This window comes from Garra rufa, chromosome 10 (assembly GCF_049309525.1).
Source record: "Garra rufa chromosome 10, GarRuf1.0, whole genome shotgun sequence".
In the NCBI taxonomy this organism is placed as follows: Eukaryota; Metazoa; Chordata; class Actinopteri; order Cypriniformes; family Cyprinidae; genus Garra; species Garra rufa.
The window spans coordinates 21,435,068-21,449,703 of NC_133370.1; the positions used below are offsets into that span (position 1 = coordinate 21,435,068).

Below are 14,636 nucleotides of genomic sequence, written 5' to 3' on the forward strand. Positions count from 1 at the left end.
TTAGCGCGTGCATGACAGAGGGAGAGAGAGCAAGAGACCGCGCGTGTGTACCTCATGAAGCACATGTAAGACAAACTCTACATTTTCCCGCTTATTACATGGCTACCTACAAAATAAATCAATAATAATTTAAAAGAAGTTTATTTATTTATTTAAAAACGATTTGATCGGCGTGGGGGGGGGGGTTGTCTTAGTATATTTTCCTGCTTTTTTGTCCTTAGCCAATCACATGCCTGAGAAAGGTAGTAAAGACATCGTTAAAATAGTCCATGTGACATCAGTGGTACGGGAATACTTGTTTTTTTTTCACAAAAAACAAAAATAACAACTTTATTCAGCAATTTCCCCGGCAGTGAAAGTTACTTTTTAAAGTAATGTGTTACAACATTGCATTACTCTCTAAAAAAGTAATTAATTGCTCAGTTATGTTTTTAAAGAAAAGTAATGCATTACAAATCTTTTGCGTTACTTTTTTCTCATCTGGGATGAGATTGCTTGCTTGTTTTTAATATAAAAAAGTTCTATTTTTGTGCAAATGTAAAATTGAATTTATACATAAAAAGATTTGTTATTTAACATATTTAACACTTATGATTTCCCTCAACATGGGTCAGGAGAGCTGTCAGTTAAATGGGAAAAACAAAGTAACTGGTGTTACTTATTTGAAAAAGTAACTAAAATGTAATGCAATGCTTTACTAGTTACTTGGAAAAGGTAGTCTGATTACGTATCTCGCATTACTTGTAATGCGTTACCCCCAACACTGCTCCCAGGACAGTCCTCCACGATTATCTAGTAAAAAAACGTATAAAATTAAGTTTTAGGGGTTTTTTTTTGCGCACAAAAAGTTTCCTCTCAGTTTCATAAAATTACAGATGAACCACTGATGTCACATGGACTATTTTAACGATGTTCTTACTACCTTTCTGGACCTTGAACGTGTCAGTTGCGTTGCTGTCTATGCAGGGTCAGAAAGCTCTCGGATTTCATCGAAAATATCTTAATTGGTATTCCGAAGATGAATGAAAGAATTTTCTTTTTTGTGTGAACTACGCCTTGAAGTACTTTCTCACAGAATTACCTTTGTCAATTTACGTATACATCAATAATTTTAATAAAGTTGTAAAACTGTAATTATATCGAACAAAAATGGTTACATTTTGATTATATTACTTATCTTGAATGATTTGGGTCAAGCAAATATACCTTTATTCTGAAGGTAGGTTTTTTTAACCGGAAGTAGTCGTTGTGGCATCGTTCTGTTCTGCCAGTGATCAGGAAGCGCAGACGTTAAACGGTGCGAATCATGGACCATCATACGATGTGATATGTCAACGGTAAGTCATTTTTCGGAGCCTCATAGTGGTTTTTATACAAAGTTTTAACTCCACTCATTCGAGGACACGTTCAGTTGAGGCGTAGCTAAAGGAAACAGCTGTGTTGAGCGCATGTTAGCTGCTCTCAAGCTTGTTTCGTAGCGGTGTCACCTGCCTTTACGTTCACGGAGAGCTTTTCACTAATAAACACACACCTGATGCTTATCAGATCAAAACTAAAGCCTTTAGAAACGATGAGAATTGGCCGTTTTTGTCAAAAATAGTTAACACAAACTTTAGTTTATGTAGTGGTTACGTGGCTGTTGGCATCTGTTTTTTCGTTTCCTGTTCGTATTCTTAGCTTTACGTTACGTTTTATGATTTAGACGAGTAAATCCACCTGTCGTATATGTGTCAAAAGTATAATCTTTTCGAGAGGTATTACTTTAAAAGCGATATTTCACTTAGCAAGACAAAGTATGCCATGATGTACTCACCCTCACATTGTGTCAAACCCGTATGACAGTATTCCCGTGGATCACAAGAAGAGATGTTTGGGAGAATGACCGTTTGTCTTTACTTTGATTGTGTGGAATAAGATGTTATAAAAGTGAAAAGACTTGTAATGTTCTGCCTAACATCTCTTCCTTTTGTTTCACGGATGAAAGATAGTCTTTGAAACATCTTCTGAGGAGCATATTCTGCCCTCTTTGCTCTTGAGAAATATTCTGTGCAGTGGACAGCATGCATAATGAAACAGCTGTCATGAGGCAGCATGAGATACGACCTCAAACATGCTGACGTCCACTGTTAAAGAGGAGAAATATCTGGTTTACTGAGGGACCTGTTCACTACTTCTCTGTTCAAAGGTTGCGGCTTATGCTTGTAACAGTTTAAAGGATTGTGCACAGAGACTATTTCTGCCTTAGCAGTCATGCTGTGGGAAAACATCAAATTTATAGACCAATTTATCGGCCTAAAATGATCCAGATTGTTATATGCTTTCGTTTTCTAAGGCAGGACACTACAAGCAAAACCACTGATTCTTGATGTGCTGGTTTTGAGATTTGGGGGTATTTGGCTTCCATGACATCCGAAATACACACGTGACCCTGGACCTTAAAACCTGTCTTAAGTAGCACAGGTATATTTGTAGAAATAGCCAACAATACATTGTATGGGTCAAAATGATTGATTTCCTCTTTTATGCCAAAAATCATTAGGATTTAAAGTAAAGATCATGCTCCATGAAGATATTTTGTAAATATCCTAATGTAAATATATCAATGTAATTTTTGATTAGTAATATGCATTGCTAAGAACTTTAAAGGTCACTTTCTCAATTTTTATTTGCACTCTTAGATTACAGATTTTTAAATAGTGTCTCGGCCAAATATTGTCATGCCCTAACAAACCATACATAAATGGAAAGCTTATTTATTCAGCTTATAAATCTCAATTTGACACTTATGGCTGCTTTTGTGGTCCATGGTCACATATTACTCTTTATTTCTGTCAGATTTCATTTACAATACATATCTTTAAAAGCTGTTTTTTCAAAATGAGCTTTTTTTCTTATGCACTGAGCCAGAAATCTTTACTTCAGTAGTATTTGCATACACCAAAATGTCCAATTTTATTCTCACGTACATTCTACAGCTTTTTACAGATTTGTTTGTTTATTTATCATTTACCTGATATAATACTAGGTAATTCCTAATAACATGGGAAATGTTTTTTTTTTCCCTTTCTGGTGAAGCTACTGATTTTCAGATTTATGGAGTAATAAATGTTATCCAAAATCTCCTCTGTAAAAAAAAAAATTTAATGTCAACAAAATGAAAAAGGACCTGGCTTTATCCAGTGTCCATATTTCTGGAAATATTTGCAGTTGAATGTAGTTTTAATTAAATAATGCATCATTGACATTCAAGCAAAACATTACCTCTGGTGTCTTGTCCTAAAGGGATAGTTTACCAAAAAATGACAATTTTGTCATTAATTACTCACCCTCATGTCATTCCAAATCCGTAAGGCCTTCGTTCATCTTTGTAACATAAATTAAAATATTTTAGTGAAATTTGAGAGCTTTTGACACTCCATAAAAACAGCACTGCAACTGACACGTTCAAGCCCCAGAAAGGTAGTAAAATAGTTGAAATAGTCATGTGACATCAGTGGTTCAACCATAATGTTATGAAGCTACGAAAATACATTTTGTGTGCAAAGAAAAGAAATATAATGACTTAATTCCCTGTCAGTCTTCAATGGGCATTCACCATGGCGTATGTGTATAGTGCGTTCTGATGTAGAACCCTGATGCACTGTTTACAAGCAGAGAAATGCACACATATCATATGCGTCGTGGTACTCTCGTGAACATGTTGAAGACTGACATGGAAGAGAATAAATTGTTGAATAGAGTCATTTTTTTTTTTTTGTAGCTGATGTCTCATGGGCAATTTTCAGAAAGCTCTTGAAAAGCTCTTGGATTTCATCAAAAATATCTTAATTTGTGTGCCAAAGATTGTGCCAAAGTTTTGGAATGACATGAGGGTGAGTAATCAATGACAGAATTTTCATTTTTGGGTGAACTATCCCTTTAAAGATTTATTGTCCTATTGCCCCAGCAACTGCACCCACCTGTGATCATTGGCTCAGGTTTGAACCACTTTGAAAACATTACAAATGCATCATTTCTTGATTAGCGTACAGGAATTTTAAAGATTCATCTTCCTGAAAGATTCATGATTCATGTTATGAATCAGTTTGTGTTAAAAAACAGCTTTGTGTTAAATTCAGCAAAAGGTTTTTCAGTCACTTTTGCCATTTCATATCTAATATGAATATGTAATATGTGACCCTGGACCACAAAACCAGTCTTAAGTGGCATGGATATATTTGTAGCAATAGCCAAAAATACATTGTATGGGTCAAAACTATCTAAATTTCCTACCGTAAATATATCAAAATTTAATTTTTGATTAGTAGTGCTAAGAACTTCATTTGGACAACTTTAAAGGTGATTTTCTCAGTATTTTGATTTTTTTTTTGCACCCTCAGAATCCAGATTTTTGAATAGTTGTATCTCTGGCAAATGTTGTCCTATCCTAACATACATCAATGGAAAGCTTATTTATTCAGGTTTCAGATGATGTAAAAATATCAATTGAAAAAAATGGCCCTTTATGGCTTGTTTTGTGGTGTATTTTATAACGGCTTCTGTTATTAGTTACTAAATGGTGTACATCTTGAAGCTTCCACTGTAGGTCATGCATATTTCACAATATATTTCTATTATACAATATACATTTTGAGTGTGAGGGGCTAAATCTGAGTACATGTCAAATGTTTGGGTTATATTTCAAAGCTGCTGAAAGGCCATGGCTGAGTCTTTAAATTAGGGCAAGGTTTGACCTGTATAGACCACTAGTGGTTTTTCCCCCACAAAGGTTCCATTACCAAATACATATTTTGTATTTGTAGTTTATACAGTCTAAAAAAATGCTGGGTGAAATATGGACAAACCAACGATTAGGTTGTTTTGACTCAGCGGTTGGATTAAATGTTTAACCCAGCCTTTTGGGTAGTTTTATTTAACTCAGCTATTGCTTACAAATTACTATATGCCTAAAATGAACCCAAAATAGGGTTAATATGTTCGATAAATGAACATTTATTCATAAGTTGGATAAATAATTAAATAATAATTCTTTTTTAAATTGCTTATTAATAAATGTTCACCTTTTGATTATTGCTAAAGCCTCTAGGCCTGATTTTTATTTTACAGCCTATTTTGGGTTAATTCTAAGCCAGCTATATAATAATTTTTAAACAACAGTTGAGTTAAATTAAACTACCTGAAAGGTTTGGTTAAACATTTAATCCAACTGCTCAGTCAAAACAAACCAATTTCTGGGTTTGTTCATATTTCACCTAGTGCTGGGTTGTATTTAACCCAGCATTTTTTAGAGTGTACTTCACTGATTTTACAACAAAATGAACCCCCTAGGCAACCGAAAATGTCATTAGTCTTTTTAAAATGATCAAGGTTTCCAAAATGATTAAAAACTTGCAAAAATCTGGTCATTTTAAAATAGTCAGAGAACGTGATTGAATTGTAATATTTCTTGTCCTCTGAGAAAACTGTTTTATACTGTGTGGTGCCCTTGAGTTTTTAATCAGGTTAATCCACTGTTAGTGTTAGAACGTTTTTAAATTTCTTATTGAGTTTCTATTTTAAGTTTTAAGGCTCTTACCATGAAAATAGATAATGGACCTGGCATGATGCGTTAAAAGACAGGTATTTAAATTTCTGTAGTGAGCATAAATTATTAAAGTTTTGCCTCAAACTTCAAGTGTAATGGTTAATAATTTTAATTGGTAATAGAAATTGACTCCTGCAATCTCTGTAGAATCTAGTATTGACTAGAAAAGTCAAGAAATTTGGTTAACCCTGAATGATGCATGATTGTGTATTTGACTGAACTGGCAGGAATGTCATTAATTGTGAACATGTGCTGTAGGTGCCTAGTCTGAAGTTGCCTTAGTCCAGGACACAGCAGACCAGGATGGCTCTAATAGAGGGGGTGGGTGATGAGGTCACCCTGCTCTTTGGAGTGGTGTTCCTGGTGCTCGTCCTGGTTCTGGCCTGGGCCTCCACTCACACTGTTGAAGCCCCTGAACACCTCCTCTCACCCAGCCCAGGGACCTCCCCCTCCACAGAGACTGACAGCCAGGAGCCGCTCCCTTCGGGTAACACGGACTCATCGCCCGGCGACGTCAGGGAGAACGATAAGAGTGAGCCTGGAACAGAAGCGGGAGCGGCGGGACAGTCCCCGGATGGTAGCAGGGCTGGAGGAGGTGAGGGAGGCCTCCTGGAGGAAGCAGGGATTGGGAGGGATGGGTTGAGACATCGGGAATCAGCGGGTCCCTCGACTCAAACTCCAGCCAGCGCCCCAAGTGCCACACAGCCTTCGGCCGAAGATGCACCGAATGACACCCAAAGAAACATGGTGCTCAGGCTGAAGTTCTTGAATGATACAGAGAGGACAGCACAGGTGAATCCTCAAGACACCATTGGTTACATTAAACGGTAAGTAACTCAAAACTAACCTTAAAAAAAAATTGGAATCAACTGCTTTTTAAAAAAAATTTAATAATTACAGCACATCACATGGAAACATGGTAATTTATAATTTTTATAATTAGCATATTTAGGTCAAAATGATTTAAACATGACTTAAAAACTACTTTTAGGTAAATTAAGACTTTTTAAAATTAAAATTTGTATGAAAAAAAACCTTACTTTAATTACATTTTAAAATATTTAATTATCCAAATCTTAAATTTTGAATTGCCCAGCCCAGATGTTATACACATTATTTTTGATAATTTGAAAACAAAACACTACCATGTTTCCATCTGTGTGCTGTAATTCAGCTGGTAGCCAAGGATATAATCCATATGCAAAAATCAAAAATAAATTACAAAAATGCCCTCTGAAGAGCATGATTGCATGGTCACTGTATAACTGGCATCTTGATATATGCATGAACACAGAGCTGTGATTTCTGTAAAACTTAAAGGACATTAGAATTAAAATGAACTGAAAAAACAAATGTGCAAAGTAGGAAATAATTTTTTACAATTAAAATAGCATACAAATTACAGCACACAGATGGAAACATGGTAGTGTTTTGTTTTTAAATGAGCAAAAATAAGATGTGTAACATCTGGGCTGGGCAATTCAAAATTTAAGAATTGGATAATTATATATTTAAAAACTTAATGTAATTTTTTATTTTAGTTCATTTAAATATTAAATTAAATATTTCACTCATATATTTATATAAACATGTTATTAGAAAGTTTGTCATGTAAATTTTATTTAAAAATTTGTCTTAATTAACTAAGTAGTTTTTAAGTCATGTTTAAACTTGACTTAAATATGACAATTATAAAAATTATAAATTACCATGTTTCCATGTAATGTGCTGTAATTATTTAAAATTACTTAGTGCTGTCAAACGATTAGTCAATTCGATCGCAATTAATCACATTCAAAATACAAGGTTTTGTTTACGTAATATATGTGTGTATACTGTGTATATTTATGTATATATAAATACACACACAGTATATATTTTAAAAATATTCACATGTATTTACACATTTATATTCATATAATTTATATTATATATATATATATAAATATTTTTGATATATGAACATTTTTCTTAAATCTGTAAATGCATGTGTGTGTTTTTATATATACATAATAAATACACACAGTACACACACATATTGTGTAAACAAAATAGAGCTGCAAAACGATTATTCGCAATAAATCGATTCAAAATTTATTAAATGCACACACATGTATATATTAAGAAAAATATGTTAGATTTATATGTAAAATATATTATATTTATATATAATGTAAATTATATGAAATTGTTTACATACAATACATACAAAAATGTTAAAAATATATACATTTGTCAGCGCCGATAGCCTTGTGGGCAGCGCGCCGACATACTGCGCCGTTGCGCTCTGGGCGTCCCGTGTTCGAATCCTGACTCGAGGACCTTTCCCAATCCCGCCCCCATCTTTCTTCGTTTCCTGTCGCTTCTGATCTGTCCTATCTCAATAAAGGCAAAAAAATGAATAAATCTTTAAAAAAAAAAATATATATATATATATATATATATACATTTATGTGTGTGTATTTATATATACATAATAAATATAGACCTTTTTCCTGAGTAAACGATGAGCGCCGCCATTACGAATTCTAACGTCAGATTGAATGCTTTTCTGTTCCGGTTTCCATAGGAACCCATTCAAATAGCGTCCATCTGTTTTTAATGTAGCTAACGTCCGCTGCTTCGTGTCATCTACACACTCATGAAAGTGAGGCACTGACAACTGACGGTCATTGCGACATTGCCAAGTGATGGCGCTATGGAACCATGTGCTATTTAAAACATTTGAATAGGTTTAACATTAGTTTATTAGCTCGGAATATACCCTAATTTGACTAGAAACAATGCAGACCGGAAATGCAAAGCATTCTTTCAGTTAAGAGTCGACTTACTTCCGTGTTCAGGAAAAACGTCTATACACAGTACACACATATAGTATGCAAACGATTAATCGTGATTAATCACTTGACAGCAATCGTGTCTTTTTTTTATTACCTATTTTCATATAAATATATTGGAAAAATTATTTCCTAGTTTGCAGATTTGTTTTTTCAGTTCATTTTAATTCTATGTCCTTAAAGTTTTACAGAAATTACAGCTCTGTCCTGTTTACTACCTCAATTCAATTTACATTCAAAACTTCAACTGGCTTTCAACAGGCATTCTCAATTAAGTTCTAAATGGTGCTTGTGCTGCTTCTGTTTGCCTTCTGTTTTCATGCATATAACAATATGGCAGTTGTATAGTGACCATTCTTGCTCTTCAAAGGGCATTTATGTCATGTATTTGATTTTTGCCATATGGATTATGTCCTTGGCTACCTGCTGAATTAATTGTCACTAGGCAACTTATACATTTTTGTCAATAAATAAGAGCTTCTGCCAAGAAAATGTCTGCAGCAGCAGCAGCCCACACAGTTACCGGCCAGAGACCTTTTGTTCCAACACCACTACTTCTTCCTATGCGGTGTAGCAGTATGCTTTCAGTCAGAAGAGTGAACCAAAAGAAAAGAGACCTCTTTGAGCCTCATGAGACACAATTATCCATTCTTACAAGCAGTGCTATTCTATTAAAATCAGGCAGAAGGTGTCTAGTGTCTTTGATGTCTAGTGAAATATGAGGCATTGAGTATGTGGGAGTCCACATCATGTTTGCAGTAGGTGAATGCACCCTTTTGCTAGGTGAGAGGTCAGATATGACCACTTTTAGTTTTGGAAGGTTTTTCATAGGGAAGACAGCTTGTGTTTGCAAGGAAAATCACTGCACAATCACTTTGCACTAAATTTTGTAGTAGAGTTTTGAATGGAATTTAAACATTCCGTTTTTTTTTTTCTTTTAATTACAAATGCTACAGATGTTCCAATCTCACCAAAAATGTTCTATTAAAATAGCATCAGCATTTTATTCATTTTTCAGAATTTGTTTTGTGCCTGTGTTTTTGGCAAAAATTAACTTACTTTTTTTTTTGCTTAAGGTTGTGATGGTTCCTTTTTAATTTTTTAGGGTTGATTGTCTGGAGCTATCCACCAAATCATATTTCAACAATTTTGACATTATGATTGTGATTTGTAGTATAGAACTGTGATATGGAAAATATTTAACATCTATTCTTATTTTACTGTATCTATGTTAAAGTGCCCCTATTATGCCATGTTAAAGGTAGTTAATATTGTTGTAATAGTCTCTTAAAACAGGTTTACATGTATGCAAGTTCAAAAAACACTTTAGTTTTCTCCAAAATTAGATTTAATTTTACCCCGTTTCTAAATGATTCGTAAACGACTCGTTTGAAGCAGTTCGAAGAATCAGTCTCTCTAAACCCCTCCTTTCAGTGAGCCCTCACCGCTGTGATTGGTCAGATGGTGCAGTCCTTTTGGATTGGTCTACCGCTTCAGCGCAAAACGAAACGCCCATTGGCATAACTGAATGACAGCTGCGGAGACCTGTTAATGCATAGAAAAGAGCCTCGATTTTACCCTATCAATTCGAGCCGGAGTCTGACGATGAAACGGTTGAAGTGGCACATCGACAAGAAACTGTTTTGCAAGCACGACTGGAGCAGGACGTTTCTCAGTGGGTGTCATATGTTACCTGTTAAAAGTGCTTGCAATTTGCTTTTGTAAGCGAACCGGGCACACCTCTACGTTGTGAACTTCAACATTGTATAATGCATAACACTGCGTTAAGCCATCGTTTATCATTATCATTACTTAAACTAATAAGGCAGACAGACAGTCAAGCTGCATCAATCACAATTTTTAGACTACATTGCACTCACAGCTGAACAACAGAACTACAGAAACGCAAGTTAGCGGGTTACCAAGACATGTGCGGGGTTGTTACACACCATAACGTACACAAAGACGTAATTTGAACGATCGCTAGAAAATACAATCATCAATTATTAATCATACTTACAGGTAGAAGTTCAGAGGAGCAAGCCGGTCCAAATAAACTGGGCACTGATCCATTTTTTAAAACCAAGCGTTTGGTGAATCTCGCGTTGTAACGTTACTCCCCAAGATTGGAAAAGCAGTCATCCGTTAAATTCTGCGAACACAACACAGGATTGGAATTGGACTGCTGAGGTGTTGAAAAAATTAATGTTAACCACTCATTCTTGGTAGTTTCATCTTTCGGAAGGGCATGTAAAACAAATTCACTCCCACAGCACAGGGCGTCTTCTTGACATGATGTAAGGTTAATCCACGTGAAAATGGTAGGCCTACTGTTTGTGGGCGGGCAAGTCGTTCGCGAAATTGAACGTGGGCGGACATTACGCAAATGTGTAGCTCGTGACGTGTGGCCGTTACAGAAAAAAGATTCGAATTGCTGACGACTCGTTCAGGCGAATGTGAGCCGACTCTTTTGTTTTGTTAGACAAAAACTTCATTTATAGTGCACTGTCGGTGTCACAACTTTGCAGATAGTTTATGTTCACATACAGCTACATGACACACTACATGAAATATCATATTTGAAAAGGCATAATAGGGGCACTTTAAGATTAAACAGGGTGTGCAAACACTACTACAAAACTTATGTTTGTCTACAAATTAAATCATGTGACCCTGGACCACAAAACCAGTCATAAGTTGCAATGGTATATTTGTAGTAATAGCCAAAAATACATTATATGGGTCAAAATTATTAATTTTTATTTTATGCCAAAAATCATTTTAGGATATTAAGTAAAGATCATGTTCCATGAAGATATTTTGCAAATGTCCTACCGTAAATATATCACAACTGAATTTTTGATTATCAATATGCATTGCTAGGAACTTAATTTGGACATTTAAAGGCATTTTTCTCAATATTTTGCATCCTCAGGTTCCAGATTTTCAAATAGTTTATCTTGGCCAAATATTGTCCTATCCTAACAAACCACACATCAATGGAAATCTTATTTTTCAGATGATGTAAAAATCTCAATTTATGACTGGTTTTGTGGTCCAGGGTCATAGATTTAAGCCATATATGAGCAGTATCACATTCTTAGATGTGAGAGATGGCTGTATATCGGCACTGCTGTAGGCAGTAGGTAATCACAGCGTGCCTATATACAGCAATATCTCACATCTACGAGTGTGATACTGCGTTTATACAACAGTTCGATGGCACAAGTGTGTAAATACATAAGAAAAACAACGGAGCGTCTTTAAGATCGCACTTTTGTGCAGAACTACTTTCTTCCGCCACGGATTCAAATCTAAAGTTGACAGTTTAACAGCTAAGCCCAAGCCTCCGTTACTAATTCCAAAACATCACTTTAGAACTAGCAAGGAAGGATCATTGAGTTGCTTCAATAAGAGATTATTGTATTACTTCTTTAAAAGCTCACTGTAATATGTGTGGTAGAGTCAATCATGATTGCCTGCAGCATTTATTTTTCATATTCACGATAAAACATTGAATGTCTGCTAAAGAAAGCGTTATCTTTGTTGTAATGTTAATATCCTTTCATCTGTTAAGGGTGATTTCTGAAGACAGCGCTACTCAGTGCATTTGTTAGCTGTGAGAAGCTGTTGTTGAAATTAAAAATAACTTCAGTTTCTAACCATGTTAATTTTTCAGTATAGAAGTCTTTGCTGCTGACTGTTAAAAACAGTCTCTCTTCACCATCTAATGGCGGAACAATGTAACTAAAATCACCATCATGAACACAAACACAGTTTCTCAATACTAATCACTTTTAAGTACCTACTATTTATATAAAATACAGTATGAAATACTATTTTTTAATATAAAATATAATTTATTGAATAAAAGTTGCTAGTCAATTCAGTCAAATGTACAAAGACAGTGCTCTTGACATACAGCATTAAATTTACATAAACATGATGACATTTTGCCAAAATGACTTGCTCTGGAGTAAATAATAGATTAATGAGATCAAGGACTGCACTTAGACTTGTCCAAAATGATTTATATCTCATGTTTAACCACTACAGAGACATCAGAGCTAGCGGTAATTTCCAGACTGAGTTGATGCACTCTTGTGTGGGTTCATGAGTGCATGTCCGAAAACGTTGATGCAAATTTTCCAACTGATGTTACCTTTATTAACAAACTGCATATTTGAACTATAAACCAGCACATTCTCACCTGAAAACCTCTTAGCACTACATTCGTACATTACATGACACGAAAACAGTCATATTTATAAAACGATACTGGATTTGTGCGTCCGCCATTACACTCGCTGTAAGAAGTACCACAAGCGGAGTGATACGATTACAAACTGTGAAGCGGCTGTTGGAGTTCTGATATTGCTCTAATTTCACACTCCTATCAGCCAATCAGTTTCGAGGACCAGAAAAAACTGTACTATAGATATGTATTACTTTTCATTTATTTTTCCGTTTATGTGCATTTCATAGCATTTATTTCGACAACCATTTCTACGGTGAAGCAGTCTTGTATTATTCCTTAATCACCAAATGGCATTTTTTATATGTATGAATGATTCTAAATACATTTTTATGCTTATTCCTGATTTCCCTCCTTTTTTCCTTTCTTTTGCAGATTGCAAATTAAGTGATACATTTTGAATACTTCTTTTTTTTTGTCATTAAATCTTTTACAAAACTGTCAACAAGTTGAGCAGCATGTGTAGGTGTTTGTATTTGTGTGTGTGTGTGTGTGTGTGTGTGTGTGTGTGTGTGTGTGTGTGTGTGTGTGTGTGTGTGTGTGTGTGTGTGTGTGTGTGTGTGTGTGTGTGTATAAACATCTCTCTGATTTACATTTTCAGGACTTACTTTGCTGGACAGGAGCACCAGGTACGTCTGATTTACCAGGGTCAGCTCCTTCAGGACGACGCTCAGACGCTGGCCTCCCTCAACCTGGCCGACAACAGTGTTCTGCACTGCCACATCTCACAGCATGCCACGCGGGCCATGCCTGCCGGGGCACGGGCTGCGGACCAGGTGCATGTGGCGCTAAACGTGGGCAGCCTCATGGTGCCTCTGTTCGTGCTCATGCTGTCTGTGCTCTGGTACTTCCAGATCCAGTACCGGCAGTTCTTCACTGCACCTGCCACCGCCTCACTCGTGGGCATCACCATCTTCTTTAGTTTTGTTGCGTTTGGGGTGTATCGCCGTTGATGGCTGTTTCTGTCCACTCATATTCAGCATATACGTGTTTGCGTACATACAGATACACATTCTTTGCACCTGCTCACTCACCAGTGCCAGTGGCAACGTCTTCTGGGATTTCTGGACTTTTCAGGTTTGCTGAAGGCTGTGATTTCAGAGAAACATCTCTGAGGTTGTCTCTTTTTTTTTTCTTTTTTTGTTTATCACTTTTGCCATTTTTCATCTGCACCAAGTTTATGCTTGTCACAGATAGGAATATGCTATATATTTGATTTTTTAAAAAAAGAAAACTAGAGATGCTGATTGTGCCTGTCCTCTTTTTCTTATTTTTTGATTTCATGTGCATGCTGCCAGTGTCAAACTGGGGCTTGCTTGTAAGAGGGTATGTGAGTTGATGGTGTCTGAGTTTCAAGCGGGGCTCGTCTGGCTGTCTGCCAGACTCAACTGTAGTAAAGCAGTTCAGGTAGAACTGCTCTTATATGTTGGGACAATTAAAATAATTTGTGTACAATAAGGCTTTTGAAATTGAGATATAATCTATTAAATCATTCTTTTATTTACTGGTGACTGGTGTCATTTTTAAAATGTTTTATGTCTGCTCATATCATTATTTTAAGACTGATTTATCCATTTTTGCAAAACTGCACACACTGTGTACTCTATCCCCCCAAAACAGTTTTGCACCCTAAGGTCATACTTGAAATGTCTGAATATCAAATTATCGTGGCCATATGTACATTTTATGGGTCTGGCTTCTGGTCTCATCCATGTCCAGCTATTTTTAGCAGTACAAAATGGCTTATTTTGCTCCTTCATATTGCAAACTGGTGTTCTTACATTTACTGCACATTGTTATTTTTCTTGTTATTTCCCTATAGTGGCTAATGAACCCGAAGTCGCATAGGCTTACTTCCGCATTGAAAAATAAGGTGGATAAATAAAATGCAAACAAACTTAATTTTTTTTAGCCATCTTTCCAATTACTTTTATACAACTGTGTATTGGTGGGACTTAAA

The 14,636-nt window shown here is 35.7% G+C and overlaps 1 protein-coding gene across 1 annotated transcript; it reads left to right on the forward strand.

Annotated features, from left to right (window-relative positions):
- The first annotated feature begins 1,256 nt into the window (after window positions 1-1,256).
- Window positions 1,257-14,180, forward strand: tmub1 (transmembrane and ubiquitin-like domain containing 1). The gene is made up of 3 exons (XM_073849608.1): window positions 1,257-1,337; window positions 5,843-6,411; window positions 13,278-14,180. The coding sequence occupies exons 2-3, from the start codon at window positions 5,888-5,890 to the stop codon at window positions 13,627-13,629; spliced, it is 876 nt and encodes a 291-aa protein (XP_073705709.1). The 5' UTR covers window positions 1,257-1,337; window positions 5,843-5,887; the 3' UTR covers window positions 13,630-14,180.
- Window positions 14,181-14,636: the final 456 nt, after the last annotated feature.